This window comes from Hippichthys cyanospilos, chromosome 3 (assembly GCF_059441005.1).
Source record: "Hippichthys cyanospilos isolate Australia breed blue-spotted pipefish chromosome 3, RoL_Hcya_1.0, whole genome shotgun sequence".
Taxonomy (NCBI): domain Eukaryota; kingdom Metazoa; phylum Chordata; class Actinopteri; order Syngnathiformes; family Syngnathidae; genus Hippichthys; species Hippichthys cyanospilos.
The window spans coordinates 19247545-19270954 of NC_142371.1; the positions used below are offsets into that span (position 1 = coordinate 19247545).

General features: G+C 43.5%; 4 protein-coding genes across 8 annotated transcripts; 2 read left to right on the plus strand and 2 right to left on the minus strand.

The window, feature by feature from the left end:
• Positions 1 to 1076: 1076 nt before the first annotated feature.
• On the minus strand, positions 1077 to 1882 carry ndufa3 (NADH:ubiquinone oxidoreductase subunit A3). The gene is made up of 4 exons (XM_088409283.1): positions 1834 to 1882; positions 1503 to 1577; positions 1365 to 1442; positions 1077 to 1239 (listed from the first exon to the last, which is right to left on the minus strand). Exons 1-4 carry the CDS (start codon positions 1838 to 1840, stop codon positions 1148 to 1150), a joined length of 252 nt encoding a protein of 83 aa, XP_088265409.1. The 5' UTR covers positions 1841 to 1882; the 3' UTR covers positions 1077 to 1147.
• A 28-nt stretch (positions 1883 to 1910) lies between these two features.
• On the plus strand, positions 1911 to 4675 carry tfpt (TCF3 (E2A) fusion partner). Of its 2 annotated transcripts, XM_088410961.1 has the most exons (8): positions 1911 to 2117; positions 2386 to 2522; positions 3008 to 3130; positions 3288 to 3358; positions 3424 to 3493; positions 3588 to 3746; positions 3879 to 3996; positions 4475 to 4675. In XM_088410961.1, exons 2-7 carry the CDS (start codon positions 2424 to 2426, stop codon positions 3951 to 3953), a joined length of 597 nt encoding a protein of 198 aa, XP_088267087.1. In that variant the 5' UTR covers positions 1911 to 2117; positions 2386 to 2423; the 3' UTR covers positions 3954 to 3996; positions 4475 to 4675. The 2 variants fall into 2 exon arrangements, with proteins under 2 accessions (XP_088267087.1, XP_088267086.1); XM_088410960.1 differs by having other exon boundaries at positions 3879 to 4675.
• Positions 4676 to 5134: 459 nt separating this feature from the next.
• Positions 5135 to 16997, plus strand: cnot3a (CCR4-NOT transcription complex, subunit 3a). 4 transcript variants are annotated; one of them, XM_088411460.1, is made up of 18 exons: positions 5135 to 5282; positions 5910 to 5965; positions 6150 to 6217; positions 6306 to 6380; positions 8033 to 8122; positions 8205 to 8333; positions 8427 to 8522; positions 8610 to 8829; positions 8939 to 9072; positions 10592 to 10648; positions 11715 to 12633; positions 13134 to 13239; positions 13308 to 13449; positions 14089 to 14188; positions 14265 to 14460; positions 14580 to 14712; positions 15490 to 15615; positions 16038 to 16997. In XM_088411460.1, the coding sequence occupies exons 2-18, from the start codon at positions 5941 to 5943 to the stop codon at positions 16134 to 16136; spliced, it is 2715 nt and encodes a 904-aa protein (XP_088267586.1). In that variant the 5' UTR covers positions 5135 to 5282; positions 5910 to 5940; the 3' UTR covers positions 16137 to 16997. The 4 variants fall into 4 exon arrangements, with proteins under 4 accessions (XP_088267586.1, XP_088267587.1, XP_088267588.1 ...); XM_088411461.1 differs by having other exon boundaries at positions 8945 to 9072; XM_088411462.1 differs by lacking the exon at positions 10592 to 10648.
• A 910-nt stretch (positions 16998 to 17907) lies between these two features.
• prpf31 (PRP31 pre-mRNA processing factor 31 homolog (yeast)) lies at positions 17908 to 23127 on the minus strand. Its single transcript, XM_088410662.1, has 14 exons — positions 22981 to 23127; positions 22058 to 22273; positions 21921 to 21981; positions 21174 to 21257; positions 20761 to 20858; positions 20571 to 20677; positions 19522 to 19691; positions 19293 to 19450; positions 18892 to 18981; positions 18700 to 18827; positions 18563 to 18635; positions 18366 to 18494; positions 18161 to 18259; positions 17908 to 18080 (listed from the first exon to the last, which is right to left on the minus strand). Exons 2-14 carry the CDS (start codon positions 22271 to 22273, stop codon positions 17967 to 17969), a joined length of 1527 nt encoding a protein of 508 aa, XP_088266788.1. The 5' UTR covers positions 22981 to 23127; the 3' UTR covers positions 17908 to 17966.
• Between the last annotated feature and the right edge of the window lie 283 nt (positions 23128 to 23410).

Below are 23410 nucleotides of genomic sequence, written 5' to 3' on the forward strand. Positions count from 1 at the left end.
TTTGAAGAGATTTCTATGGGGACAAGGCACAAAAAACATGTTTTTGTAAAAGAAAGCTTGATTTTGTCAAATCAATCCAAAACCAATTTTTAAATTAACAAAACCATATATTTGAAGATTTTTGATTGAAATTGGATTAATAAATTTAAGATTAATATTTAATTGAATCATCATCTTAGCATTGATCTAAACTTTTTCTTTTTAAATGTAATCAAGAGGTATTTTTTCACCCATTCTTCATAGTAGTTTCCATAAATCATCTTTTTTCTTAATTTCTGATTGTTGACATTCCCTTTATCGCAGCTCCCTCTAGTGGATGCATACTTCAACCTCAGCCACTGCTGTAGCTTCTATTTTATGCGCCTTATAAAGTGGTGCGCCTTATATGTGAAAACTTTTTTTTTTTTTTTTTTTGATGGGCAGTTCATTCAAGGTGCGCCTTATAGTGCGGAAAAATAATATACATTCATATTAAGAATAAAAGTGGATTACCATGTAAACACTGTTGCTGATTTGTAAACAATTTTCACTAAGGGGGAGATTGACTTTTGCTACCGACGTTTTAACTGCGCGTTACCCTGGGGAAACTGTAAATTAAGCTATACAAGAAAGTGTCGTTTTTTTCAATATTTACGAACTTATGTAAGATTTTTTAAGACTTTTCTACCAAAGTGAAATGCTAACACCATGCATGTTTCTACATTAGCTATGTGAAATGTATGTATACTGTATACAGACAATAAAGAACAATGTGGCTACAATTTGCTAACATGAAATAACAATGAATATTGATATTGTGTGAAATAAAGACAAATCTGTTCCTGCTTTGTTTTCATTCAAGCTTTGCGGAAAAAAACAAGAAGAAAAACTGCTTGGGTTTATTTTTCTTCTACCTTGTGCACACTAAATGATTACCTGAAACAATGAATTTATTTCAAAATGTAATCAGCTTGAAGCTTTGTTAGAAGACTCAGATGGGATCAGTTTGATGCCAAGGTAGGAAAAAAAAATCCAAAACCTTTGTTCCATAATCTCATTTTGCTGATGGTAAAATCCCAGGCAATGAGGCAAATACGTTGAACTAAATAGACATGTTTTAATGTGGGATTTGGACAAATAGCAGAACAAAGAGCGTGAGAATGTGAAGTTAAAGGTCTTTGAGCCATTGTAGCCTGTCTCCCCTTTGCTCACACGGGTGCTTGGGAACGTCGGCCATGTTTCCGTCATCCCGCACAGGAACTGCGATGGAAAACAAAACAGGGTAGTTCATTAAGCACAGGGATTCATAATAACATATGACATTACAGCCATTATGAAATAAACCCACTATCTTATAATGGGTGGGCTGCAGAAACAGAACTTACCTGGATAGTTGTATGGCACCGCCGCATTGATCATTCCTGAATATTTTGTGTATGGACTTATTGCTGGGAGTATAAGACCTGAGGAAAATGTAACATTTAGACATTTATTTAACACGATATACTGTCTCGTTTACTCACCCACGAGTCCTATGGCGCACGAGACGAAGATGACAGGCTCCTTATTCCACGCATTCTTTAAAAAGGCTGCAACCCCTGCACAAAGACGTTGATTATTATATTTTGGAAAAGAATTGTGTGCAGCTAATCCACCAAAAGCTAACTTAGCCAACGCTAGCAAGCCTACAGCCAAGGTCATGCATGTTTTTAAATAAATAAATCGTTGATTCTGCGTTACAAATCATATTACGCAGTTTGAAATGAATTTCTACGATGTACATTCACGATATCACGGATATTAATGTTTAGTTCAATAAATTGCCAAGTCAAAAAACACAAAATGCACACATACCGGCCATCTTGGTTTGAGACGTAAACGTAAAACTAGCTCACGGGAAATGTAGTTTTTGTGGATGGTATGACGTATAAGTCATGCGCCTACTGCTTGTAAACAGTAGCGATTCGATGCGAAGTAGGGATTTTACGCTATATTTTCTTCACTGGGGGACGTTAAAAAATCTCCAGCAGTCGTTTTAGCAGATAATTAGTTGATGTTTATTTTTTTGTTTGTTTTTTAACTTTGAAGATATTCAACTCCCGTCGTGAAGCCTGACTGGACATCGACTGCTAAGTGCGGTCAGTATGTGCTTTTCGCACATTGAAGTTATTTATCAACCCATAGATTTTCGTAGTATTCAGCAATGGCTTTATGATTATTATTTTTGTCACCTTATCCAGAAACACTGTAAGAGTTCTTGTACTGGACAGCGTCATATACACTTGGCTCAATCTTTCCCGTTTAGATCCGAATTGATCACGAGAGTTGATCATTATTACAGTGCAGCAAATATTCGGATGACTATTTTCCATGGAGGATTTTTTTTACTGTCTTTCTACTTTGCAGATTTAGATATCCTCTCTTCCCAGCCGCCACAACAAACAATGGAAGACTTCTCAGGTTTGGCCCTCCCTCCTTTGTTTGGGGGTCACATCCTGGAAGCAGAACTCGAGCCAGGTGGTGTAGAGTTGGGACCTGGAGAGGTAATTTTTTTACTTTTGAAATTGATTAATGGCATTTCAATTCATTTCAAATGTTAATTCATTTGACTGCAACAGTATTATTGAAGTGAACCAGTGCACTTAAATGAGCTGGAGACATCATAACTTTTACATGATGGACTCAAACGTTGGTTTAGTCTGCTCACTTCTTTTATTGACAATAATGCCGGAACACGCTAACATGCGCTGCATTTAGCTGCTAACAGCAAACTGACTTCCGCCCTCTAGCTCGTCCCATTATAGTTATTTTTGTAAGTAAGAATATGGCCGATATAAAAATGTACATCTGTGTGTCAAAACTGGTCTTATGTGGCTAACGAATCAATCTTCCTTGAATTGTGTCGACTAAAAAAAACATTTATCGGACGCAGCCATACTTTTGGCATTCATTTTTGGAAAAGCAAGTGGGTGTTTGTTTTTAGAATGCCTTTCACTTTTCATTAAATGAGTTTATTGTTTGTTTACAGGTGGAACTGGGCCCGGGGGACAGCGAACTTTTGGAGACCACCACCCCGGAGGAAGAAGAGAAAAGAGTTCTTGACAAGAGAAAATATCTGGCGCTGAACAGACGCTGCAAAGAAATTGAACAGGTTGCATAGTTTGTCCACTGAGAAAATGTAAACAAAGAAATTACTCAAAAGAATCAAACCATTTTATTGAGACTGCTCCCATTTGGAGGACCTCAAAAATCTATGAAGCCAGCTATTGATTTACCATCCTGACCACTGTGTCATCCTTCCTATAAAGGTGAACCACAAGATCCTAGGCCGCCTTCACCAAGTCCAAAGACTGACGCGACGTTTGAAGAAAGAAAGACGGTAGGAAATGATTTGATTTCCTCTTACGTTGGAGGTCTCATTTTTCTCTACTTTTTCTGCTACAGTTTCCTCATGAAGACTCTGGACGCTCATGGGGACGACTACAGAAATGCTCAGCTCACCATGCTGCTGGAGGTCAGCTGGTACACACCTGATTAAAAATGTAGCTTGAAATGTTACTCTTACATACGCATCGTCATATCTCACTTTAAAAAAAAATGTGCTCCAGGATGAGCCTGCAGCACCTTCTGATATCACTGCCGGAGCTCCGGATGATCGGATGAACGGCGTGTCGGGCTCCACCTCATCTCCCGCTTGTCACCATCCTTCGGGGCCCAAGAAGAGAAGACACGTGACGCCCAAGCAAGAGAAAGACAGAGATTTACAAGTAGGCTTTTGGACTCATCCATATCTCATGTGTTCCACTTCTTACATTGTTTTCAAGCTCTGTTTTTGTTTTTTTAATGGAATATTACGTAACAGTTGTTGTTCTAAATAATTTAATTGCTTCCCTCTCCAGAATGACGCAGATATGTCGGTGCTGTCGGACGCGCAATTTGGAGAAATGCCCAGCCCAACCTCACTCTCACACTGACAGAAATAAACACCTGTAGATTTGAATATGTGTTACTGAACAGGTACCATTTTGTCCCGTTTCAAAATTTTAAATTTCGAAATTTAATCACAGGCTTTATTAAGTGATATGCTGTAAATATTTTGTGATAAATGTTTATAAATGGCTTTTTTGTGGCTTTTTAAATGTGGATTACCAACGATTAAAAACAATGGAATTCTATAAAACAGCGATCAACCTCTTGGAAACTGAGATTTACTTCTATTTCTACTTCCACTTGACCTGACAGCAATTTGCATATCATTGGAAGGAAAAAAAAATACAATCTTTTTTTTTGGATGGAACCAAAGGCCAGCTTATATAATGACAACAGCAAGGGCCCCAGAATTGAACCCTGTGGAACACACACACATAAAAAAAAACATCATCACAGAGCTCATCATCATCATCTTAAAACCCTTACTGAAAAACCTTCATGATTTATGTTCATCCAAAAAAAAAAAAGGATTTCAACTGCATGTGTATTACTTTTTTATGGACAGAAAAGCGATGCACAGGGCGATCAACACTGGCCAGTCTGCTGTCGCTCCCTGAGCAGAGAGAGAAACAACTCGTCATGGCCACATTAAGCTTTCAAATTGCAGCAAATTGGTTGATGCTACTGGACTCAATAAAGATGGACAAATACAGCTTTTTCCCAGGACTATTTACGCTAACAATAAAAACACACTGAAAATCAACAATTGCACTCAGATTTTTTTTACTATATAATAATCATTTTATTAATTTTTCATATTTATTTAATATGCACCAATCGGAGCAGCGCTCTCAATTTCGTTGTATACCAGGTAAACATTGATAATAATGACAATAAAAGCTTTCTATTATATTGTTTTTGTTTTTTTTATAAATAACCTTGGAAATGGGTTTGAGGTGTGAGAGAAAACGAATAGACTGTTATTAGTAGTATAATACAATGTCTTTGTATTGCAAATGTGTTTGTGTCGGGCTTAAAAATCAGCATTAAAAGACTATATTTCGTGTACATACTAGTTTATAATACGTGGGCTCATAATTCATCGCGCAATTTAACCAATGGCTGGTCGTCATCCCAGCGGAAGTCCATCGTTGATAGACATCGCGTTCGTCGAATCAGAAGCGGTAAACAGGATTTAGGGCGGGCCGTTAATGTGCGGAGGTGGGATCTTCTAGCAACCGTCCATCTTCACTTCAGCTATAGTCCAGTGAACGAGCTTGTCGAAAAGAAAATACAATTTGGAACTAACGAAGACTTTGTGGAATAAGTTTTGGCTGTTATTGAAAAAAGACAAACGAAAGCCCATACCATAGGTAAATGTCGTAAAAAAAGTGTGACTCTTGATGGGCGGCTCGACCCAGTTTCCCTTTTTCCTAAATATGGCTAGCTGAGCCGCTAGCTAGCATTTTATGCTATAGCTAGCCAGAAAGACAAATTAGCTAGCAGGTTTACGATGTGAACGCTTTCTGAAATATTGTGCATTGCACCACGCAGAAACACCGTATCAAAGCTACGCATCTAATGTTGCACGAACGCGATATTTTTCCAGCGACATGCATCGTTCGTGTTGTTTAAAAGCTAACTCGTAGTTACTCGAGCGAGGTGGACGAGCTTAGCAGCTGGCTAAGCATTAGCATTAGCTGTTTAGCTGCCAGCCATATCTGTCATAGTATTGCTAGAGGCAAATGTGTTTTTTTTAGCGTGTGGACGAAACGACCGCGCTCTTGTTTTTATCTTTGCATGTGATTTTGAATGTGTGCAGCTAGCGAGCACGGAACGCTGGTTCACATCAATTCGAGAGTGTCGGGAGGGGGGGGGGGGGGGGGGGGGCAACCGTGCAAGATGGTTTGATGAATTGTTCTGTCTGATGCTCTTTAGTGTTATTTGTTGCATCCCCGCCATACGCGCACACTTTCCTCACACAGCTAACTTTGTGACAGACGGAATGTGGACATCGTCGTAGTCAGAGCCATGGCTGACAAGAGAAAACTACAAGGTAAAGATTTGTGGGAGATTGTCGTTACTTGTTTTGTTGGCACGGACTCCCTTATTGTGTTGTTGTTATTGTGTTGTTGTATTCTCGGCCTGCCTCCATTGTGTGATTTTGTCACTGATCGTAATGAGAAAAGGCATCTAGGTCTGGCATACGTGTGTTTAATATAAAGTCCCTCCCCACACAGGTGAGATTGACAGATGCTTGAAAAAAGTAGCGGAAGGGGTAGAACAGTTTGAAGACATTTGGCAAAAGGTGAGAACGTTTAACTTTCTTTGTTTCTACCGACTCATAGAAAGGAACACGCCGGTTATTGAGGAATGTAACCCGTTTTTTGTTTTAGCTTCATAATGCAGCTAATGCAAACCAGAAGGAAAAATACGAAGCTGACCTCAAGAAAGAGATTAAAAAGTTACAGGTATGATTTCTCATTTTGTCAGTCAAGTTAGTGCATGCATCTTCTATTTTCGTTTTCCATGGCAATTTCAAGTGGCACGGTATGGCAGTTTAAACGAGAAGCTATCAAAATTGATCTCTGCTTGTGTCAACACTTGACAGAACCAATGACAGATGTAAACAATAAGAGTTGGCTTGGGCGACTCTCCTCACTGATCTGGGGAAAAACGAATATCTTCCACTTTACTCAATAAGCAGTTGTCAGTAATTCACTTTTTGCACGCAGCACTTCTGCTTTTGGGGCCATGGGGCCGCCATGTAAAAACGCATCAAGATAACAATGAAATCCTTAACATTTTTTGAGCATCTTATTTATTCCTGAGTTATGTGTAGCTACCAAGAATGGTGTCATCTTTTTGTTACTGCTACAGTTGTTCAAGTGGAAGCAAAATAATTATTTTAAGCGTTTGCAATTCTTAAGCATTCAGAATTTCAGAGTGCATACATGCGTATGTGGAGTATGAGACACTCAACCCTCAACTTTATTTATAGATAACTTTGGAAAGACAACCACAGTTGTAACAAAGTGCCATACAATAGACACCTAAATTCAAAATGGATTAAAAAGTCTTTGTTATAATTGTGTAACTTGTAATTGGCATCAGCACCCCAACATCATTCTCGTGTGGTCTGATGTCCTGATCACATGATTAGAAATCTGGCCCGTCACAGTATTTTCAGCTGATTGAAATCGGAGGGGGAAATGATTGGGTTTTATAATGTTAAGTGCTTCAAACCTCCAAAATAATCCAGAGTTCCCCAGACTTTGCCAAAGAAAAACAAATCTTCATTTTTATGGAAACATTTTAATGTTTCATTGTGTGCAAATTGAGCTTTTCATGTGGAAGAGAGAATTGAGCTTTGTGTAACAAAAAATCTAATATGACACCTGAAAAACTGATGTCTTTATTTTAATGTTTTAATTGGTTTATAAACCGCTGCTCCTGTAAATAAGGCACACTTTTTTCCCTCCTCAATACATTGCAGGGTTTTGATTTCGGACTCATTGTCGGCAGATCCTCAAAATCTGACTGACTCTGCTTGACATGAGCGAGGGAAAAAAAATGCGATTGTGACATCCGCAATTTGAAGGTCTGGAATACGACGCATAACAATCAGGGTGCAAAGTTGTGACAGTAAACGGTTGAGAGAATGTGACGACGGCGTTTTCCTCCTCGGGTGGAATTAAATGCATGGCCCCAGGGAGGAAAGCAGTGACAGCAGCCTGTCACTTATATGACATCATAATTTATTATTTTTTGCCCATTTAAGGATTGACTCACCTCCAATGTATCATTTAGGTTTACACCGGGGTTTATTTGGCGTTGTTAATTTGTATCGTATCAATAATTGCAGGCGTTGACGTGTAAATACTATTTACGCTGCAATTGAATTGGCATGTATTTGATATGTACCAGATTTCCTCTGGGGAATCGCTCTTCACTCAGAAAGGAGAATGCCCAACTGATTGTATTCCTTTTCTAAATTCGTTTTCATTTGCATAACGCTCATCTCACTCGTGCCACTTGATAGCAAAAAAAAAACAAACAAAAAAAACGAGCGAGTCGCAACACTTGTCAATCCAGCCGACCTGTTTGTTCTCTCCCCCCGCAGCGATTGAGAGACCAGATCAAAACATGGGTGGCCTCCAACGAAATCAAAGACAAACGGCAGCTAGTCGAGAACCGCAAGCTCATCGAGACGGTACGGCGACGTTTTAACATTCATGTTCTTCCTGCTACGGCCGGTAAGAACGAGTGGCTCACGTTGTTGCTGTCGGTGTTAGCAAATGGAGCGGTTCAAAGTGGTGGAGCGGGAAACGAAAACAAAAGCCTACTCCAAAGAAGGTTTGGGGCTGGCTCAGAAAGTGGATCCAGCGCAGAGGGAAAAGGAGGAGACGGGACAATGGCTAACAGTAATGCATTTTTTTTCTTTTCTTAATTTTGCACAATTTTATGAAAACAAAGCTTTAATGTCCTTTTTTTTTCCTCGTCTCGTCCCCTCTCAGAATACGATAGACACTCTAAATATGCAGGTCGATCAGTTTGAAAGCGAGGTGGAGTCTCTTTCGGTTCAAACGCGAAAGAAGAAAGGTGACAAAGAGGTAAATCCAGTTTGATTTGTTCCCTCCAAACGAGTTCTCGTAGCTCCAATTCTCAACTTCCCAATTTGAACCGTGGCCGGCACGCAGAAGCAAGATCGCATCGACGAGCTCAAGCGCTTGATCGAGCGGCACCGCTTCCACATTCGCATGTTGGAGACCATTTTGCGCATGCTGGACAACGACTCGGTTCCGGTGGACGCCATCCTGAAGATCAAAGATGACGTGGAGTATTACATCGATTCCTCACAAGACCCCGACTTCGAAGAGAACGAATTCCTGTACGACGACTTAGACCTGGAAGACATCCGTGAGTCATTTTTAGCTGCGGGCAATCCAAATATCCAGTTGAGGGCCTTTTATTTATTTATTTATTTATTTTCTTTAAATCACTCACAGTGTTTTATGTTTTTCCCAAGCTGCAGCATTAGTGGCCACGTCGCCGTCGGGTCAGGGCAACATGGAAGATGAGATGTACCTCCACTCGAGCAGCACTCCCACTTCCACCACATCGTCATCGCCCATCCCTCCATCGCCGGCCACTTGCGCTGCGGTGAGTTTCTCCGCTGCGATTTCGAGGAATCCCTGGTTCTGTTTTAACCAGTGCGGAAGAAGCGCTATTTGCGAAAAATTAGGGATATTGAGCTTTTGGATGAAATTCAAAGGAACAATAACATTTTCACTGGTCCTAATTTGATCTTCTTTAAAGTTTTGTGTTCAAAATTTTAGAGAAGTTTGAAAGCTTGATATTAGATTCGTCCTCAAAGTTCCTATGTGAGCTGAATATCCCAAACTATTTGTGAATGGTTTGGTATAATGTATTTCCTCAAGTAGTGGCCTTCTCTCAATTAGCTTTTCCAATCAATCACACAAATTTGAGTATTTTTTTTTTTCGTCTGACACGATTCCCATAGGATAAACATTAGTTACCGTTAGTACAGTAGAAATTTGAAGTTGGAGCATTCCAAAGAAAGCTGACAAGAAGAATGCCTAGCTCGAGGGCACATGTGTCAAGCTCCGGTTCTCGAGGGCCAGAGTCCTTTGTGTTTGCCTGTTTCCTCTCCCCAAAATATCTGATTCAAATGATTAGCATTACACGATCTTGAAAATTATCCTCATCATTTGAGTCGGGTGTGTTTGGGAGGGAAGCATCGAAAACGTGCAGCATACCGGCCCTCAAGGACTGGACTTTGACATCTGTGTTCTGGGGTATTCACAGATTGTGAAATGTTAACGTCTTAATCTTGACGTGTTAAGGACAGCATTTCTGTGCATCCATCAAAGGTCTGAATAATAAAACAGCTTTGACATCTAAAATTTGAAGCAGCCTAACTTCAACGTGACTGTACAAATTGACAGTTTAAAGTACTATTTTCACCATTTTTATAATGCATAGAATACTGTAGTATCCATATATACTGCATATATATCAATCCTTCTGAAATAGTCCAGATTGAGATCTTAAAATACTGTTACTTATTATAATTATTTTTAATTTATCATTCTTGCGAGTGTTTCGAAACCTCCCCACGCTTGAGGCGTAGCAGCTGCGATGACTCCATCACACCGCTAGGGCTACCGGAAGTTACCCCATAATAGCTAGTGACTTACAGTCATTTCTGTATGCCGACTCTATCCCCTCTTTGTCGTTACTGTTTTGCTTTGAATAGAGGTTCTTGTGGTCTCAAGAAAAACGTTTTAATGTCCACTCCCTGACCTTAAATTATAACAAGAATGCAATGTTTTGCAGGTGTTTACTTATAGCTTATTTAGTTGGCTTGTGATATATTCTCCTTTGGAGGAGGTGGGGGCAGAAAATAATTGAGAAGCACCGATGTATAAATGAGCCAACGCTGCTAAACTAATACATCATAGACGTTTGGTAATCTGTGTAGTGCAAATATCCCATTGCCTTCCTCCAGCCACTATATGAGGAAATTTTTTTGAGTGTTGAACATATTCCCCCCCTCTAACCCTCCTGCCACCCCCGATGTGTTCTAATCCACCGGCTCGTGCGCTGACTCAACCTTTCCAAAAAGTGGATTGTCACATGAAGGTATCTCCTCCTATAGGAGAACTCAGAGGACGATAAGAAAAGGGGACGGTCAACAGACAGTGAAGTTAGTCAGGTGAGAGGCTCTTGTCTGTGCTGTGTGGCTAGATGAACAGTTTAGCGCCGCCACGCTCTTCACCCTTGGTCCTGAAGAGTCATGCTGGCTGAAGGCTTCCTGTCCGTAGCAAGAAAAAAAAAAAAAAAAAAGCAGCACTTTTGTCTCTGTGGGACCACGACTGGGGACTTCTGGTTTGGTTGTGTCATCTTCTGCTTTTGTGGGGCCTCTTTAGTTCACACTACACTTTCCTCCGTGTGCACTTGAGCCATGTCCGCATGTACCTGGATGTTTTTCAAAGAGGTTTGTGTTTTTCAAACTGCGTTGACCAAGAGCTACTGGCACACACAACAAACACGTTTTTAAAAGGTGCATTTTTCTTAATCGGAATCCTAAAGTATCAGCTTTGTTAGCTAACTCGTATCGATAAATACTTTTTGTTAAAATCGACTCATGTATATAGAGACAGTTTTAAGCTCTATTGTTAAATAGTCAAAAAATGTTCTTATGACTGAAAATGACATCACAGTGACTCAGGTAACAACCAATCTCGGCTCAACTGTTTTCTGTGTTTGGTCATGTGACTTTATCAGCTGAGCTATGATTGGTTACCTGAGCCGTGACTAAAGTGAAAATTTAACTTTTCTGTTATGTTAAATCACAACAAAAGGTAAAAAGTTTTACTAGGGTCAATCTCTTGTATAATTCTCTCACATTAAAACTGAAATTAAATTGATTTATTATTGGGCATAAGAATTTTTTTTTTTTTTAAACGCTGCGGATAGTAACCGTGGTCTATAATCAGTCTATTAATATTCTTAATATTTTCACTATTTATCCTGAAGATGAACCAGCCAATATTGTGCCGCTACTGTAATGTTGCAATGGAAGCTTTTTTCAGTTATTTTACTAATACATTTAACTAAAATGTCATTCATAAATAAGCTTGTGTGTGGCCGAAATGCTGCAAAACACCATTTTGAAAATGTCCATGTACGTGTCGAGCTGACCTTAGTACAGCCATAACTTGTAACTTGGGACCCGGTGATCTGACATCCTCTGTGTGGTGGGTTTTTTTGGCTTGCAGTCACCTGTCAAGAACGGCACGCCCTCCCTACTTTCCTCCTTCTCTTCCTCCACCACGTCGGGCTCCTCCTCGTCCTCCTCCCTGGTGTCCATGGCCAGCGTGGTGGGCGGCGTCCCCGTCGTCCCCACTAGCAGCGGCCTGATAGGAAGCTTTAGCAGCGCCGTGCAGCAGCATCAGCATCAGCACCTGCCCGCTCAACAGCAGCAGCAAGCTCAGCCGCAGAACCAGTCGCAACAGCAGCAGCAGCCCCCGCTGTCAAAACCCTCGGCCCCTTCAAACAGCACCCCCAGCCCCCCCGGCAACCTGCTCCTCCCGGCGTCCAGCGCCCAGTCCGCGCCCGCGCCCAGCGCGCCCATCTCCTCGGCCGGCTCCGTGCCTCAGCCCTCGTCCGGCTCGGCCGCCGCGTCCGGCTTGGGGCTCGGCCTGGGACTGGGTCTCGGCAAAGGGGGCGTGACGGGAACCGGCGCCGCGAACCAGATGTCGGCTTTGGGCCTGGGTGTCCACGCCGCGCCTCTCAGCACCATGGCGGGGCTCATCTCGGGTTCCACTCCCGCGCCGTACGCGCAGGCGGCGGCCGGGGGCTTGGGCCTGAGCAGCGGCGGCGGCACGCCATCCAGCATGTCGGCGGAGAGCGGCGCTTCCATCATCACCACCTCCGGCTCCGGCGGCGTCACCGCCAACGGGGCGGCCGCGGCCCTCGGCCTGCTGGGCTCCGGCCACGGCTCGCTGAGCGGCGGCATCCTGGGCCTGGTGTCCGGCCAAAACGCCTCGTCCTCCGCCTCGCAGGTCCCGCCTAGTTCCGTCGGCGCCTCTCCCGGAGTGGTGGGCATGATGGGGGGCAACGGCGGCGGCGTGGGCATCGGCGGCGGCGCCGCGCCCGCGCGGCCGCCCAGCGGACTCAAGCAGAACGGAAGCACAAGTATGTGTTCGACGCCTGCCTGGGTCGTCTACACGCGTTTTTCACCACTTTTATTCGGCCTAGAAGGCAAATCTCCGGCACGCCGCCAAAAATGAACGGCGCGTGGCGTATTCATTTCAAACCGTTTTGCGAGTTAACAAAGTTTCGTGGCACAGTTTTATATCTAAGTTGGAAGCCGCTTGCTAAACCAGTCGTCAGAATTATGTGGACCACTTGTTTTCTCCTCCAAGCTAGTAGAACAACATGTAGTTCTGCATGTCACTATACATCAATAGCATTCATTGTTATTAATCACATTTTTGAACAACTAATTCATGCAGAGCTTCTAACGATCTTTTTTAATGAGCCGTTGAACAACTTTTTTCAAGTAAAACTACATGTACGTCCATCTTTGGCTTCGTGCTGGTGACCTACGTCAAAACTGATGTATATAATAACGAAAAATTGGTCATGGACTCAATTTTCCTCCGTTTGAAACAACTTTCTACGATGTGTTTCAGGTTACAGTGCCGTAGTGGCAGAGAGTTCCACCGAATCGGCTCTGAGCACGCCGAGCCAGTCTCAGAGCAGCCAGCCGTCATCCCTCAGTTCCTCCACCAGTCAGCCGTGCGTCCCTCCACCTCTTTGCCTCCCCTTTCTCCGTTCCGCTCAACTCATCGCCTCTTCCCCAACAGGTTGGACAACGGGCCCAGTTTAATCAGCTCCATCACCCTCCCCCCCAGCTCGCCCTCGCCCTCCTTCTCGGACAGCACGCCCGGCGGAGGCAGTCTCCTCAACGGGCCCCACTCCTACACGCAGGCCTCGGAAGGCCTCAAGGTCAGCCGAGCGCCGCTTGGCCAAAATCTTAAGGCCTCGAGCTGGCGGATTACGGCCCGCCGCGCCTGGTGAAGATCCGCGCGCACGACAGGCGGAGAAAGTTGACGACACACTTGGGCAGTTCGTTTTGGCTTTGCCTTTATTATTATCATCATTGTGGAATATGAATTCAGCAGCATTTTTATACATCTCGGCGTGGTCATTTTGCAATTTAGCGTGGACTGGAAATGACATCCTAGTTCAATCCAATCACACCTTTTTTCTGAATTAGGTCATGTGACATTTGTGATAGCATTTTCAGGCGACAGCAAAGTGGAAGAACGGCATCCACCGCCAGATAGATTTTGCTGGTTTTTAAATATTCCACAAATAAGCTTTTACGTTCAAACGTTTGACTGTGAAGAAATAATTTGACTCGATTTAAGTTGCCTTTTGCGAAAACAAAGAAGGTACTCAAATAATCACTGAAAATCTAGGAAACACTCAACAGATAAAGACAGGTGCACTTTAAAGTTAAATACAACAGAACTGCATTCAGTGTAGTTACAGACTGATGGGTGTATATCAAGAAGCGCGCTCTTCGGCCTCTAAACTCAAATTGCTTTCTCTGCCGTGTCCTCGTCCTCGTCCTCTTTTCAGGCTCCCGAGCCGCTTATCTCCCTGAAGGCCATGGCGGAGAGGGCGGCCCTGGGGTCGGGCCTCGACGGAGAGATCCCCAACCTGCACCTCACAGAGCGAGGTGGGAACGCCAACGCGCCGAGCGGCGCCCCCTTCCACTCCGGGGGCGGCGTTGACGCGCGCTTCCTTCCCCTTAGACATCTTCTCGTCATCGGCGGCGCCCGGCACCCCGGCCGCCCCGCAGCCGTCCGTGTCGGAGGTCAGCATCCCGCCGTCGCTCGGCGTCTGCCCGTTGGGGCCCACCCCGCTCCCCAAAGACCAGCTGTACCAGCAGGCCATGCAGGAGTCGGCCTGGACGCACATGCCGCACCCGTCCGACTCGGAGAGGATCAGGTGACGGCCGCCCTCCTTTCCGTCGCGGCCTTTTCCATTTTATCCTAGCGTGGAGCTAACGGACTAAACTCAACATTTGAATATCGGTCGATTGTATTTGAGCTTCTTTTTTTTTGTAGGCAATACCTGATGAGGAACCCATGCCCCACCTTGCCCTTCCATTACCAGATGCCTCCGCACCATTCAGACTCCATCGAGTTCTACCAGCGACTGTCCACAGAAACACTGTTTTTCATCTTCTACTACCTGGAGGTAAGCCTTTTCCTTTGGTTTTGCCATTATTATTTGGATGCGGGCCAATAGAATGGGACCCTGTGGTTTTTTGAAGTTTCCTATCATGATTGTTATTAATTGTATATAAAGAAACAATGGGCCAAAAATCTCAGTTTGAAATTTTGTTTTGGGTTCTTTTTCTATACAAAATTTGAACTCCGTTGCTCCAGGAACCCCAAAACAAACAAACTTTATTGCGAGTTTTATTCTGTATTCCACGCTTCAAAACTGTGAATTTCGTTGAAAATAGCGTGAAAAATAAAGCGACGCCCCTTCACTGTCTTAAGTGGGCTCAGTGCTTCACGTTGTTGTTCTATAGCCGCAAATGAAGGCCCATTTGCCTGAAACTAAATGGCATTATAGAAGTGCAATTTTGGCAACAACTCTTCACCAGTCTAAAAGGCTTGTGGCTGTGAGTGAAAGAGCTGTGCGGAGATATACATGTGGAAGAATGGCGTGGAGTGCGAGCAGATGCATGCGCCTAGTGCTAGGGGCTGCGGGGAGAGTTAGCGGCTGCTCAACACGCTCTGATGCACTGTGTGTTCTAAAATGCCTGTTGGGCCTCCATACTTTTTTTTAGTAGATCACTGGGCAATCAGTGGGAAAGAAAGCACAGGAACATTTCATACACAATTTCATAATTTGCAGAATTCACTTATCATGATGGGGTTTTCCGATGTATTTTTTTTTTTTAACGAGATTTGATTGTTTGCGGGTCAAGCGGCGATGGTGACGGGTTTTTGCGATCCTTCCCAGGGCACCAAGGCTCAGTATCTGTCAGCCAAGGCGCTGAAGAAGCAGTCCTGGAGATTTCACACCAAGTACATGATGTGGTTCCAGAGGCACGAGGAGCCCAAGACCATCACCGATGAGTTTGAACAGGTCCCGCTCGACACTCAATCCGTTTTTGTCTCACAAAAAAAAAAATCTGAAAAAATCAGAAATCTGACTTCTCACTTTCATTTTACAACGAGAGTTCGGAATTCTGGTTTTAAGGTGAGAATTCTCACTTTCAAATGAGAATTCCGAATCCTCATTTTCAAGTGAGTTTTCTCATTTTAAGATGAGAATTTTGAGAAAAGTCAGAATTCTCGCTTTCTTCCCCGAAGAAATTGCGTGTCAGAATCCTGACGTAATTCTCACTTGAAAGTGAGAACCTCACCATCGCCCGTCTTCTTGATTAGGGACGATAGAGGGCGCTGCAACTGAATTTCACATGCCAATTTGAATGAGAACAATTGATCTGATCACATCGATTGTTTTCGGTGCACTGAGGTTTTGTTTTGTTTTGTTTTCACCCTCAGGGCACTTACATCTACTTTGACTACGAGAAATGGGGCCAGCGGAAGAAGGAGGGCTTCACGTTTGAGTACAGGTACCTGGAAGACCGAGACCTGCAGTGAGGGGACCCCCGCCCCACCGCGCCCCCACCGCCGCCCGGAGGACACCCAGACACACAAAACGTACTGCTGTCGACATTCCGAGACTGAACTCCAAAACTGTGGATAGAGATTGTGATGTGTAGTAGAAAACGCTCTCCCCTCCAAAACAAAAAAAACGAAAAAGAAAGCCAAGAGTCTCCCGCGAAGCCCCCCTCGCTTAAGTAGCGCCTGGCCCTTGACCAACCGGAGAAATCAAAATTTGAAGGAAACGAAAGCGCCCCATGGGTTCCTTTTACGGGCGCCGCTTGGGGGCGAGGGGGAGCCGGCGCCAGGCCCGCCCGCGTTTGTGCCTGTTTGTGTGCACACTCATTTATGTGGCATTAGAAAAGCCCCACCCTCCCTCTAATGCATGTTTCTTATCCTTTCTGTTTTGTTCTTACTTTCAAAAAAAAAACAAAAAAAAACATTGTGTATACACGAACCCGGACGCCTTTTTTTGTTTTTGACTGGACACCAAACACACACAAAAAAAAGTTTTCCTTGTTAAGTAAACTGCCCATCTTGTATTTACTGTAACTTTCTGGTCTAGAACAAGGGAGGTACAGCGGACATCTTAGTCCCCGGTGCGTAGGTTTGGCTCCGTTTAAAAAAAAAAAAGAAAAAACAAGCAAAAAAAAAAAAAAAAACCCTGTGAACGCCTGTTGTGGTTATCAATAGTTTTATTGATATTGTCGTGGTCCATTGAAACAACGAGAAGACGAAAAAAGCCGACGGGGAGCGAGCGCAGGGATAGCGTCCTTATCGGACTTGGATTAAATTGCTATGCAATTGAACTGGTCTCTGACTCCCTCTCTTTACCAATAAAGTTTGTTTTTAAGTTAACATTTTTCATAAGTGTCATTTGTTCACGTGTCGATTCTTGGCGGGCCCGTTTCAAAAGTAAGCCGGTGGACAAAGTAAGGACGGGAAATCGGGTCACTTGATTTGTCCAGAGAATTGAATTGGGCCAACATGGCAAAATGATTATTTATTAGAAAAGAAAAAAAAAAAATCTTGTTAATTGAGCCATAAGCTCTGCCTCCAATAACAATGACTCTTAATTAAAAGCTCACCATCAAGCTCAGCAGGAGCATGAAAATAATTGTATTCATTTGAATGTTTTTTTTTGAAGGAGAGGCATCATAATCATGCTGGATACCGACCCTCAAGGACTGGAGTTTGAAACCTATGATAAGGCTTTTTCCTTTAATGAAAAGACATGTATTAGGATTTTTTTTTTAACCCCTCTCAAAAAAAAAGCGTCAATCTAAGGCTTTTTTTCCTCCAGAAAAAAACAGCCTGGTAAGGCTTTTGTTTTTTTCTGCAAAAAAACTTTTTTAGGGGTTGTGTATTAAGGTTTTTTTTTTTTTTTAATTGGACGTAAGGCTTTTTTTGGGGAGGGGGGCTGTAGTTTGCTTTTTTGTTTAATTATCATATATGTCAAGGCGTTTTATAACGATTAAAACACACAACTAAAATATGGTGGGATTTTTTTCTGAAAGTTTTTTTAATTGGACATGTAAGGCTTTTTTTTGGGGGGGGTATAGTTCGCTGTTTTTTTAATTACATATGGAGTTAAGACATTTTATAACTGACTATCAAAAAATGATAAACACACACAACCATGTAAAATGTGGTGGGATTTTTTTCTGAAAAAGTAAGGTTCCATTATTTTAAACAAAACAAACATGCAATGTAGCAGCTTTGTAAACATTTCTTGTGGCTGCATCAAGTGAAGTAACAAAACAGCAAGTTAAAAAGATTTACACATTTTATTGAAATTATAAAGTCCACAAGAAAAGACAAAAGATTTCACTTTTGGGATTCCTTCTTGACTTTGAGGAATTCCGCCATGTTGGAGAAATACTTCTGGTTGGCTTCGGCGACCTTTTTCTCCGCTGCTTGCGGGTTGACGATCTCCAGCCCCTGAGGCGCCGAGAGCAGAATAAAGGGTGAGAACGTCCGACGCGCTCGCGATGCCACGGGGGCGGCGCCGAGCTTTTCACCTGTAGCGGCGTGAAGGCCACGCTGGAGCTGGTCCCCGACGAGCGATCCCTCACCGTGGACTTGCCGCCGTACGTCACGCTTTGCTTCTGCAAAGTCCGCTGTTGCGCAACGCATACGCGAAACGGCGACGCTTTCGTCAGCTTCGTTGTTATGCGAGGCGCGATGCCATGAAGATATTGCACAGCTGGCGATTCAGCGCTTTACCTGGAGGGATTTGGAGATCCGGGCCTTGGTGGCGTCGTTGACCTGCGCCTGCCTGACGCGCCCGCTGCCGCTCTTGCCCAGCTGGCCCAGGCTGAAGCCCAAGTCCTCCTGGTAGGCGTCGTCCTCGATCTGCCTCGTGAAAAATAGCCATCACCGAAACGGTTCCGAGGCGCCGGGCGCGAAGACGGCGCGCGCACCTCGGCAAAGGTCATCCTGTTGGCGTGCTTCCTGATCTCGGTCAGGCCCAGACGCTCCTTCATCTTCCGATACCTTCGCGGAGGAAAAGGCGGCGTGGCTCGCTTTGAAAAAGGCGCTCGAAAGGTCGAGCGCTTACCTCCTGCCGCCTCGCTTCTTGCGTTGTCCGTCCAGCGGGGCGGGCAGCGGTTTGACCTGCTTGACGGGCGGCGGCTCCTGCCACTTGTCGAACTTCCTCTCGATTTCTTCTTTCAGGTCGTAGCCCACCTGCGCGGATGGCGAATGAAGACAAACCCCGCCCCCCTCGCCGCAAGAGCGCCGCGGAGCTTACCTTGCCGTCAGAGCTCTCGTGAAAACTGTCCACCCTTGAAGCCAGCGTGCATTTGGCGGCCACCAGACGGGCCGCCTTCCTCCGGAGGTCCTGAAGACAAAAATAAAAAAAAATTGAGGAAATGAGCCTGATTGTTTTGGCGCCATCTTGTGGCATTTTGGTGTCAAGGCTCGCTTAGTAAAACGAGATGAAGCCTAAAACAATCATGTTTCGGTTCAGGTTGGGTTTGATTCCCGCACAAGTTGTCCTGTGTGGGGTTTGTATGTTTTCCCCGTGCCTGAATTTGTTTTCTACAGGTACACGCCTTGTTTTTCGGGCATTTCGGGCAAGAGGACGGCAGAAGTGGGCGGAAGCAGAAGGATTGGCATTTGGAAGGACAAGAAAGGAAAGCGAGCGCTCACGGGCGGCAGCGACTGCACCACGTCGCAGTGGTAGATGAAGCCCGTGTGGGGCAGCAGCGAGGTGCTGCTGAAGCCCGACAGCGTCCTCCTCTGCGCCCCCAGCAGCATCAGGTTGCAGGCCGGCATCTTGGACAGGTTGGTCAGGCCGCCGGCGATACCTGAGCGCGGCGCCATCCGTGAGCCCACCCGCGACATGAGAACCGCCGGAGGCTCCGCCCGCGAGAGTCACCCATGATCTTGGCGGCCGTGGACGCGCCCACGATGATGGACAGGTTGGGCGCGATGAAGGACATCCTGGACTCCACGTACTCGTAGATGCGGTGCTTGGATTGGTTGAGCTCCAGGGCCATGTCGCACGACTCCTCCAGCTGCTTCAGCTCCAGCTCGTTCAGCAGGGACCTGCGCGCGCGCACACACGTTTGTCCAGTTACGTATACTTGCGGGGACGTCCGTTGACAATTCATTTCCTGGCCCGTAGCCCTTCACAAATGATTTCCTGAATCTAACCGTTACCCTAATCTGACTGAGATTGTGTTCTTTTCTCCAGTCTCTTTTATTGATAACTCTGACAATTTGATTTTCGTTCATTAGCATTGCATGCTAACAGCTGGCAAGATGTTTTCAACACTTTAGATTGGTCAAACATTTGTAAAAATATCACACACTGACGTAAAAGTTTACATTTTGGAAAAAAAGGTGAACAATTTATGAAAACATGCCTTATTAGGGATATGTATTATGGACTTATTTTTTCATTTTAACATTGCATTTGCACTTTTCATACGCAAAAGAACAAGCGGACACAAGACGTCAAAGCCGTGGCTCTCAAATGGGGGTACGTGAAGGCACTTCAGGGGGTACATGAGATTTTAACAAGAGTTTCTGCAGGTTAATCTAATGTAATGCTTTTTAAAGCGAAGACAAGAATAGTTTATTTTTACCTTTCAAATTAAGAGCAAATTTATTGGAACACGAAATGATGTATTGCTTTATCGTGTTATATCCTTTGTGAGATGTTTTATGCCTTTATTTTGTTAATTGTGAAGGTTTTTGAGAGTTTTTTTTTCATTCAAAATTGCTTTATTGTTGTTTTTTTGGTCTCTATATAAAATTGCTATTAAATTTGCAATATGTTTTCAAGGTCATCGTGTTTTTTTTTTTTTTTTCAAGAAACACAAGCTATCAAATGCTCAATTTTGCTCAACATTTGCTCTCAAAGTGGAATTTCGAAACACACTATAGTTTGTCAGCATGGCATGCGAAAAGTGTGTTTCTCACCCCTGCGTGGTGGAGGCTGTGACGCTGACGACCATGATGGTGGCATTGGTGAGGATCTGCTGCAACGTCTGGTTGTTTTTGCACTTCTCCAGGTTGTTGCCCAGCTCCTGAGCAGAACACATTCGTCCACAGGTTTAGCTTCGTCCCATGCATCGCGAGAAATCCAAATTCCATCCTCTTCTATTCTCACTTTGACCGTGCGGATGTAATCCAAAGAGTCCGGCACCAGAGATTCCAGCTCCGGGAACCTCTTGGAATATTTGTCGCGTGTAAACTTGTGAATGATACCTGGAGGAGGAAAACAAATTACAGTTAAAGGGGGAGCTTACTTATTTAGCCATTTTCAGCAATTAAATATGTCAAATTAATTCAATGAGTAAATCATTTAAATACGTTCAAACGACACACATTTTGCCACTCACTGTTGCCTGAAAATGACATGTTTAAGGCCCAGGAAATAACCAATCACAGCTCATCTTCGTACTGTCACATGACCAACAAGGGGAATCGTGATTGGGTATTGAGAACAGGTGCTATTCTCAGCCGACAGGATGTGAAAAATGTGTTTTTTTTAAACATATTGTTTTTGCGTTTCACACTCACTGAGCTCGTTGTCGATTTCCACCGTCAAATTATTAGCTGCCACGATGAGTCTGTATTCCGGGTCCGCTTCCACGGGGCCAGATACTGAAGGCAAAAAAGAAATAATCATAAATTCAATGCACAGTTACTCCCCGTTAGCTAGGTAGATGGAAAATGCACAAAAAATGATCTTTTATTAAATAATAATAATTATTATTATGACAGTTTGGGGGCTTTAGCACTCCCACACACTTTAAACGCAATAAAACACTTAATAACTTTTTAAAAACAAACTTTTCCAAGTATTCTTTGGTGCCTTTTCGCACTCTGGCTGTAAAAACATAGAGAGGGGAAAGAAAAAAAGAAATTTCAAAACTGTAAACCCTAAAAAGTAGCATTAAAAGTCAGCTATTTTAATTCTGACGTACAATGCAAAATGCCATAGATGGACTAAAAGAAAATAGCAGACACTGTTCAGGTAATAACAAACCTTCAAACAATTGCAAGTCAATAGGTATCTATTCTTGCTTTGTTCATATTAGTTGGGGACCTTCTCTGCCTCTTCTTCTTGCTAAATTATGCTGCTGTGCATCCTGGAGAGCTCAGTGCTGCCTAGAATGTTGTGGCAAAAAGTGGTACTACTGCTCGAAAGTTAAATTCAGTCTTGCCTGCAATGTTGGCGAAATGTGTATAAAAAAAATAAAAAAGAAGAAGAATTTAACTCTTTTTTTAATAAAGACAGAAAACAAAGTTAGGACTTAAGCTCACCATCTGAAATCTTGCGCTGCTTTCCGACATATGCCGATATCTTCTCCATGATATCTGAAAACTTGAACACGGCAGCTTCTTTAAGAAACATCAACAGCAGCAATTCGAATAAGACGACTCCAAGTCATGAGACGAACCTGTTTGCTGTTACGGAGCTTGGCGATGGCCGCCACGCTGTCCGCTTTACTGTAGTCCACTTCCATCTCCTCGGGGATGTCCTCCAGCCCTCCGTCGTTCCTCCCCTGCGAGGCTTCTCCGTCGCTGTCCCCTTCCTCTCCATCTGGGTACAGGCCGTCCTCGCCCTCGTCGCCTGCCTCCTCCAAGTCTGCCAGGAGCTCATCTGCCAGGGACATCTGCGCACGGAGGCGAAAATGGTGACCGATTACATAAAAAAAAAGAAAAAAAATTGAATTTGTCTTTATTCGTCTTTCTGTGACTCTTCTATTGCTGTAAGAACAATTCCACAAGTAATCTTGGTTATTGCGGCTACAACAGAGCCTACTGAGATCAAGCCCATTCATTTTTGTCCACTTCTGTGTCCATTTTGTCTCTGAAAAACAGCAAATTGAATTGTATCCCCACACAAGCGTGTGAGATATCATTGCAAAGGACGGGATGTCCTCTATTGAGCACATCGGGACCTAGTAGGGTATTTAGCACGGATGAGTCAAAAAATTTAGACCAAAAACAAACGTCCACTCCAGTGGACACAATTGAAAAGGATAAATCTCAGGCTTAGACGAGTGTCATTTCGTTGTATAGCAGCAATACAATTACGATAAATACATTTTATTTCATTGCATTCTATTGTATTTTATACATTTGAGCTATGTTGACAACCGGTCAGTCCGACTCCCCAACAGGGCAGTAAAATATTAAAATGGTCGATAACAACAAGCTAGACTTTTTAATTAATAAAATACACGAATAATGACAGAAAGAACGAAATGAGGAATAATTAAAATGAAACAAACATGTGAAGGGCTAGCTTCCAAAATAGCATACGTAGGCTAGACGTAGGTCACGATAATAAACCTCCTCAACGGGACATTTAACTTACCTCGAATGCTAAGACTTCAGGAAACTATTTAGAAAAAAATAAGCACAGAAACGTGCTTAGAAAGGCTCGAATCCTTTTAAATAATCCGGACAATGGTTTGTTTTGCCTTCCTTGTAAGAAATCGTTGCAGCGCGGACAGATTGTCGCGTAATTTACACATCATCGATGGCGCATGGCTTTATGGGAAATGAAGTCCGAATTTGTATTCGGACGTTTTAAAGCGTTAAACGTTTTGTATATGTAGCTCAGGTGTGGAATATACATTTTACTATGATTGTCTGATTAATTTGGATTAAAAAGAATTATACAATTGGAATTCCAGTCCAAAACACAAACCCCTGAACTCTCTTACAGTATGTTGAAAATTGATATTTGAATTAATACAGGTTCAGTATATGCCAAACACTTTTATTAAGAAAGTATATTGAAT

Bases quoted from the DNA above. Each gene is read 5' to 3' on its own strand.
- ndufa3 (XM_088409283.1), bottom strand. The intron at 1,443-1,502 runs GTGAGTAAACGA...CATTTTCCTCAG, and splicing joins GTGCGCCATAGGACTCGTGG to GTCTTATACTCCCAGCAATA. The intron at 1,240-1,364 runs GTAAGTTCTGTT...TTTCCATCGCAG, and splicing joins GGTGCCATACAACTATCCAG to TTCCTGTGCGGGATGACGGA.
- tfpt (XM_088410960.1), top strand. From the start codon at position 2,424: ATGGAAGACTTCTCAGGTTTGGCCCTCCCTCCTTTGTTTGGGGGTCAC. The intron at 2,523-3,007 runs GTAATTTTTTTA...GTTTGTTTACAG, and splicing joins TAGAGTTGGGACCTGGAGAG to GTGGAACTGGGCCCGGGGGA. The intron at 3,131-3,287 runs GTTGCATAGTTT...CTTCCTATAAAG, and splicing joins GCTGCAAAGAAATTGAACAG to GTGAACCACAAGATCCTAGG.
- cnot3a (XM_088411460.1), top strand. From the start codon at position 5,941: ATGGCTGACAAGAGAAAACTACAAG. The intron at 8,123-8,204 runs GTACGGCGACGT...TGTCGGTGTTAG, and splicing joins ACCGCAAGCTCATCGAGACG to CAAATGGAGCGGTTCAAAGT. The intron at 14,461-14,579 runs GTGACGGCCGCC...TTTTTTTTGTAG, and splicing joins TCCGACTCGGAGAGGATCAG to GCAATACCTGATGAGGAACC.
- prpf31 (XM_088410662.1), bottom strand. From the start codon at position 22,273: ATGTCCCTGGCAGATGAGCTCCTGGCAGACTTGGAGGAGGCAGGCGAC. The intron at 19,692-20,570 runs GTGAGAAACACA...GCGCGCGCGCAG, and splicing joins ACAGCCTCCACCACGCAGGG to GTCCCTGCTGAACGAGCTGG. The intron at 18,260-18,365 runs GTAAAGCGCTGA...GTTGCGCAACAG, and splicing joins GGATCTCCAAATCCCTCCAG to CGGACTTTGCAGAAGCAAAG.